Consider the following 7,842-nt stretch of genomic DNA (forward strand, 5'->3'; position numbering starts at 1 on the left):
AAAGCCTGTGCATTGCACAGAGAAATCAGATATTTCAAAATACACATCTGTTGATTAGGGAGTTAGAAAATATGGAGGACACAAGAGTTAGTACCTGAAATCCTATTGCTTTTCAGTCTCAGGACTCTGACATATCTGCAGGTAGATATGCTCTTCAAATTAAAAAGAAATGACTGTAGACTATCTAAGCATCTATAATAAATTACTGCCCATGGGCTACTATTTCCTGCCAACTTTACATAGAGAGTTTTATGAATCATGCAAGAAATTGGTGATAAAGATAAAATATCCATTTCAGTCCAGCAGTTTCAAATCCATATCTCACCATGACCACTTGTTATAGGCTAATTATATAACAAAGCTGCATCACTGTGCAAATCAAAGTGTATGATTCATGAGAGCAGGGCAAAAAAGAACAAAGTGGAAGCGTAGCTGAAGTGCAATTGTTAAGAATGATAACTTAGGGAGAAGGCTGAGCAGCTTCTGATTGTACTGGTTTCCAAGCCAGTTTCTTGCTGGACCCAGACAGCCAGTTATTGCACCATTTCATTCCCTGCTGTATCAAAGCTGTGAAAAGCTGGGCTCCCTTTGCTGCCAGCTCCAAAGGGAGAAGCTGGGGCAACAGCTTCTGCAGAAGGAGAAGACCCTTCTATCTGAAGCTGTCAGTTCTCTTCTTCTTCATCCTTCTCCCTCCAGCTGTGGTGTGGAAACGACGAGCTTTGTACATCCACTATGTCATTTCTATGGCATAACTGGCTCAGCTCCTGGTCTTCTTTCTTTCAGTAGAAAAATAACTCTTCACTCAAAAACTCATGAGACAGCTTAAGAAGTGATCCAGCATTTCAGTCCCTGTTCGGTGGGATGTTAATGCCTTTTATACTGGTAGCATTTTAAAATTTCTAAGCTCTTGCAACCTGCTACTCTCAAAAAATTAATTTGGAATCATTCAGACAGCTTTTCAAACTGAAGTGTAAAGACAGCTATCAAAATTTTAATAGCGCCAAAAAATTAAAGCTTTTTGGGGTTATGATTTTCATTTTTATTGAGAGCAAAAGAGACACAATATCAACTTGCTGTTGGCTATTTATGTACAAATCACTGTTTTTGTCAGTTAAAGAAGGTTTTTTTTTAAAAGACTGCAATCGGAAAAGTATTTTCATTTGTATAGTCTTTAGAACACTTATTCACTATTTGTAGCTCTTGGTTATTTTAAAAACAGCCAATAGGAACTAGTAAGTACTGTCTCTGTTACTAAGAAAAAGATACTTTCATTGTTTTAAATAAATAAAGGTGTGCAAACCAAAGCAGAGATGCCCTTTATTGTTGATTCCTGGCATATAAGTTTCTTTAAGCCCTGTGAGGTTGCATTAGTCAAGGTAACAGCATGTCAAATCTGACATAGTAAGGAAACAAAGTAGGAAACTCACCAGCAGGTGCTATGAATAGAACCAATTTATTTATTCTACAATTCTTTAAAGGAGCAATCTATTTAAGCAATCTATTGGGAATGTTTTAAATCATTTTTTAAGGGATCTGCACAACAGTTTCCTGTATTGTACAGCAAGCTGCTACTACTCAGGAGTTTTGGGGCCAATTCCTGGTTCACATGATAGAAGTGTTACCAGTATCATAAAATAGATGCAAACATATGTTATGAAGTTAATGCTAAGATAGAAACAGATTGGGCTGACAACATCCTGGAGAATGCATTAATGAATCATTTGCATAAAGTCACTTCAGTGGAAAACTTTATATTCAGTTTACTAATTTTCTCAGCCTGAAAAGAGGTAATTTAAAACAGTAGTGAAAAGAAAATATCTCAAAAACTGGTGGTTAAAGACATGTACTATAAGTATTTCCTCTACTATGAGTCAGTATGTCCTCTACTATGACTATGACTTCCCTGTATCTTCTCAGTACTCTCTTCCATTACCTTTCTAAGATCTAATATCTATTTTTTTTCTACACAGGGAGAGAGATTCTGCCCTTTCAAAAGACATTCTTATATCTCAGTTTCCCTTCCAGTTTAAAGGACCTTCTAACTGATAGAGTTTTTGCAATGAACTGTCTGTGTGTGTTTACAGTTTCTACCAGAAATTCCAGACTTGACAACTTTGAAGTCAAATAGAAAAAATAATAAATTTTCTGTAATGATTATTTCTTTGTTGTTTGACTCTCCTTTTACCTAAATGCTTGCATATTTATAGACAAAGACATTAAAAACTATTTTGTAACATATGTAACACTTTAAACAAGTGCTTTTCTGATACCAATTTTATTATTTTCAGGGAGAAAAAAAGTTTTTCTTGCAAAACATTCTATAGTTTGTTTACAGATAGCTGGCCATCTACTTTAGGAAATTTTTTTTCAAAACAATGAGCATATAAAATTGGAATGGTCTGGAATTTCCTTATTTCAAAATTTGTCAGGAAGATATGTAGTTTGTTGTATTATACAGAGTTATGGTAATACATGAGATTGTTACTAACAAATGATTTTTGCTGACTAAAGCCACCTGGAAAGTGTGGAAGTAAATAACCAATAATAATTATCTGCTGATTTTACACTGCTGTCTATTGCCCACTAATTATGGCTCTGGCCTCTCTTTTTATATTTTTAAAGAAAACTGTAAATCATTGTCAACAAGTCTTTGGCTTATTCAAGCAAAATTCCTTTCATAATACTTTAAAAATTTAGGTTGTGTCTGTATTTAAAAAGCTGCACCCAGTGATATTTCCAAATAAAAGTATCTCCAGTGAAATACCTTGGGGAAGATTAATGTTATCTTACTGAGGACTTAAATTGAGTGACAAAAGAAGATTTCTCTTTAGATATCTAAAGCAAAATCCATCAAATATCAATACTTGAATAAAAATGGGAGGGTTTTCCAGGAAGATGTGGCTTGACAGGAAAAGGTATTGTAAAATATGCACAATACAGAATAAAAATATAACAGTGTTATTAATGATAGAAGACCCAGAAAAGAATGAGGCACATAAGTCAAAAAATATTATTTCCAAGAAATTAGAGATTAAATTAAAAACTAATTCATCAGGTATTTAATCCAGGAAATTCCAAGGAAGAGAAACATTTTCTGTACAGTTTCACTCTGAAGAATTTAGATTGAATTTAGATTTAATTAACATGCATTTAAATCTCTGTGATGAAACAGTTCCCATGTGCTTACTCAAGTACCTTTCTCCAGGCCAGATTAAAAACAAAAGAAAAAGAGACAATTGGAACACTGTTATAAGAAAAGGAGAAAAAGACACCAAGTTTTTTGAAGTGAAACCTTAGAGCTGCTTTTAGCTGTTCATAGCTTTCAGCTTTGAAATGGAATATTCACTTCAGGATGCCATACCATGCCATGGTCACCTCAGTTGGCTGCCAGTGGAACTCTGTCATTGGACAGGATGCAGAATAATTTAAATTTCCAAAGTGGAATGAGAAAACTGGCAAACACTTCCCTTAGGTATTACTTGTAGTCCTAAAGTGACTTATGTAAACAAGTCTGGTCACTCTCTTTAAAAATAATTTTTGTATTTATCCAATTTATCCAATGTCTTCTCCTTTCTGTATGTTTACTTCTTGAGAAATATTATTTGCTTTCTGAGATACCATTCAAGTTGAAACTTTTGGTCCTGCTATAAGTATAAATTCAAAATAAACAATAGTTAAATAATAAGCAGAGTTTAATGTGAAATATGAACAATTTAAGACCTTTTGTCCCCTGATAAACAGTCATTATCTACAAATAACAAATATCCAGAACTTATGACACATTGATTCTAGTAGTATGACACTCTTTATTTTCTAGGAGAGTAGAAATAAACAGTATTAGTAGGTCCCATATTTTACATGTTTTATGAAATCCATCCAGGAATTACAAAGACTCAAATTTAAATTCTAGACTCTTTCTCTTCCATGTAAACTGATACTGAAAGTAGCAAATAATTATAATATGGTCACGACTGATGATTGTTGTAAGGTGACAAGGAGAAAATACAACAGAAAGTAAAAGCTCATTGTCACAAAGCTAAATCCATGACTGAAATTTTACCGTCAGATTTTGTAGTAATTTTGCATTATTTTATACTGAGAAGGCCTTTCAGAGCTTTGGGATGTGACCAACTAATCCACTTAATACTTATTTAATTATCTCAGCACTCTGTTTTACAATTCTCAATGAACTACTTAGATGTGAACTGATACCTTCTCATCACAGATCTTAGAATACAACCTTCACAAAATTTAATCAAGGGGAAATTAAAGTAGAACAATCTTAAAAAAATTATGTCATCTATATGCTACTAGTTTTGTTCATTTACAGTTATTCACAGAATATACATGAATAACATTTGACATATGAACCTCAATTTTGTGATACATTTTGAAGATATAAAGGCTCTTAATAATGGAAATCTCAAGCATAATTGTAAATGGAAGATATAGGAAATCATAATGGTAGTAGTTTATATATATATTAATACAGGATATATTAAATAGCAAAGCTACTTTTTTTTTAACAAGTATATATTATCTTCAGGATCTTGACCCCTTACAGTTAAATTATAAGGTCAATAGTAAACACTGCAAGAGCACTCTATGAGTGACACTGATGTGATTAACCCTGTTAATTATAATAGGGAGTACACCTAATACTGACATTGAAGAGGGGTATATCATGTAGATGTCAAGTGTTTGACCACTGCTTCAGCAGTAAATGCTGGATTGACATGAAATTACATACACCATGTGCTGGAGACCCACAGGAACTCTAAGATGGGGAAGAGTCATCTCAAGTAATGAAGATTCCATGAACTTTTGTAACTGCTGTAGTTTAATTAAGATAAATTATGCATTGCAATGGTGTTTTTAACACACATGTCTGTAAGACTATTCTATCATTCTGTCTTTAGGTGACAAAGAAAATAATCACCTCTTAAAAGTTATATTCCCTCCACCCCTTGTCATCCTGTCTTCATTAAGAACAACCAAGAACATATAGTTTCAGAGATGCGACCAGAGTCCCATCTAAGACTTTACTTTAAAATATGCTAAACCCTAAGATTTTTGTTTTAATTTATTTTTTTATGACTGTGAAATTGAAGTTGAAACCTTTGTCATCACTGTGGAAACCAAACTGACTAAATTCATTAGTGAACTACTATGAAGTATTGTTAAAATATAAAAGGTGCTGCATAATTTGCATGATTTGAATATTACTTAGATTGTTTTTCTTCTGTTCACTAGGAGTGACTTGATATTAATCTGGAATATGCAGCTTCAGGAGCTGTTCTTCCGTCTTCATCTCCGGCTTTCAAGAGCCACAGAACTACAAGATTCTTCTATTTGAGTGCATATTTGAGAAACAAGTTTTTGTTACATATTGCTAACAGTTCAAAGTATGTAGAATGTGTATTTATTGATTTATTGATTGTGTTTTTCTCCCCCACGGGTCTTTCTCATACTTGATTTTGGATTTTTTTTTTTGCCCCCAAAGGAAAGATTGAGTTCATATGTAGATGATAAGAAGTTTAATCTATTTAAACTGGAAATGTACATTGTTCAGATCTCAAATGAATGAGTTTGATTTCATTATGTAGTATACTACATAATGAAACCATACAAATTCATTTTCCCCCCTTCTTACTGGTTTTAAAATCCTGATAGGGTAATGTTTAGAGTTGCTGGCTGGACTTACTTTTACTCTTGTAACTCTCTCCCAGGGGAGAAATACACCAAGAGGAAATGAGCCGGTGGCTGATTAGGGTTAAACAAAGACAATCCTTACAGAAGATACAGAAGTTCCTATATTCTGCAGATCATCTTTCAAAATGTTTCCTGGATAGTTCTTAGCCTCCCTGAAATCATCATCAAATGAGGATGGGCAGGCATACTGTAACTCATGGACATAAGTGTACGCAGCCAAAATTCTAATGGTGACCATAGAGGTATTTGCTCTGGAAAGTATTTTTATCTGCAATTGCCAAAACAGAAGTTGATTTATGTTCTCTATTGTAATAAATGAAGTCTAAGGTCATGTCTTTTCATATGGGATGGTCAAAATACTTAGAGTAGAAAATTCAGACACTGATCATAAAAAGAAAGAAATTCCCTACATAATCTCTCTTTACAAATCTGTTTTCGTGGTTGTTTTATTTTTATTTTCCTTTATTCCCAGAATTATCCTGCTTGCAATATCCATTGTCGTTCTTCACTGTGTGGACTGCATGTCCTTTCTTGCCTACATCCAAATGGCGCAGCACTGCATCCGTAAACGGTGTGTCAGAACAACCTTGCAGAACCATAAATGACGCTGAACTTTAATGCTAAGCTTTTACTACTGTTTCTTTCATTCTGCAGTTAAGACACCAGCTTTCATTGATAACTACATCAATCCTGCATGTAAGCTGTCCTTGACTTTTATAAACAAATTCCCTACACTGTGTAATGCTTCTCTTTTGTATGTTGATCAAAATCTTGATGTAGCCATGAATGTTATCATCAAACACCTTACCAGGACTTCCCTCATTCCAAACACCTAATTATAGGAACATATCCTGAATTCTGAACCTTTGGGTCTGGTATAACTTTTCATGTTCTTAAGCTTAACAATATGTTTTTTACAGAACACCTGAATAAAAAAATTAACTGATTTTACATATGTCCAATTTTTCTCAATCACATACAATAGGGCTTATATATTTAAAATAGTCTTTAATAAGTATCTGTATTCAACAAAATATCCTATTTTTTCATGCTTTGTTAAGGTGAGAGAATGTCTAACATAGTTAGGCATTGCAGTGGGAGACCTAGTTTTAAATTGAAAGTATTAGACTATGCACCAGATTCCATAATTTTCAAAATTCAAGTGATTTTTTTCTCTTAGTTATCATATGGCACTGAAAGAGTTAATTAAAGCATGGAATTCACTCTCTCATCCTCTGAGGAGAGAATGACATGTCAAGAGAAAGAGTTGTATGAATCTATTTATTTTAAGTGCTTGACAAGAGCTCCATTTAAAAAATAATGAGCCACACGTGCCACTATGTTGAAAGAAAAACTGGAATCCCTTGGATGGGAACACTGGAAACAGACTTTCTACATTTGACCCCTGAGATCTGTGCATTACTTCAGGCTTGCTGTGCTCATGTTTGAATGATTGTGTGTTTCAGGGTCATGACTCCAAGTGTTCTTTCTATATTTTTCTGGCAATAAAAATTTCTTGGTAATTGTATATGATATGGTACTGTATGTTTACTTGATTAAAATCTCGTGTGTGAGAACTGAATTTTGCTTTCCAATTTATTTTTTTAAAATCATTTAATATTTGAATTGTATCTATTTTTACCTCTTAAATCAATATCAATCAAATGATACAGAGGGATAAAATACACTTCCATTCAGCAGTGTTATTTTATTAACTTTTAATTGATTTAACCTTTGTTTTAAAAGTGGGATATAATACAAACAAAACAAATCAAGTATCCTCTCCTTCAGAGAAGAGGCAGTGAGAGAATCATGATGACACATGCAATCTCATTAGCAGGCTATCAAACAAAATAACTGTTATTAGTCTCATCTGTCTCAACTGTATGAGTGTGTGGCTAGGGTCTATAATTAAGTTTCAGTTTCTAGAATGCAGCAACTCTAGAAATCAAGAATCAGAATTCTAAGTTCAACCTTCTGATGTGATTTAGCCTATTATGACCATTGCTTGCTAAAGAGATTGTATTCTTTTATTTTCACTCTGGTCAACACTGGTTTATGTGGATAAGATTTTGAAATAAATACTATCTAGATTTACATCCAGTTTTATCTGAATCACTAAAATTTGAG

At 33.4% G+C, this 7,842-nt stretch overlaps 1 protein-coding gene across 14 annotated transcripts in view; it reads left to right on the forward strand.

The window, feature by feature from the left end:
- The window catches only part of TAFA5 (TAFA chemokine like family member 5), a 466,608-nt gene extending 459,323 nt beyond the window's left edge, over positions 1-7,285 (forward strand). For 13 of the 14 annotated variants that reach the window (XM_064422126.1, XM_064422129.1, XM_064422133.1 and 10 more), the window contains one exon: positions 5,254-7,285. Coding sequence is in view for 1 of the 14 variants with exons in the window: in XM_064422148.1 (XP_064278218.1) it covers positions 5,254-5,259 (6 nt within the window). In the remaining 13 variants the exon portion in view is untranslated. The remainder of the gene's footprint in view (positions 1-5,253) is intronic. The other variant, XM_064422127.1, reaches the window with a different exon arrangement.
- Positions 7,286-7,842: the final 557 nt, after the last annotated feature.

This window comes from Passer domesticus, chromosome 5, assembly GCF_036417665.1.
Source record: "Passer domesticus isolate bPasDom1 chromosome 5, bPasDom1.hap1, whole genome shotgun sequence".
Classification (NCBI taxonomy): Eukaryota; Metazoa; Chordata; class Aves; order Passeriformes; family Passeridae; genus Passer; species Passer domesticus.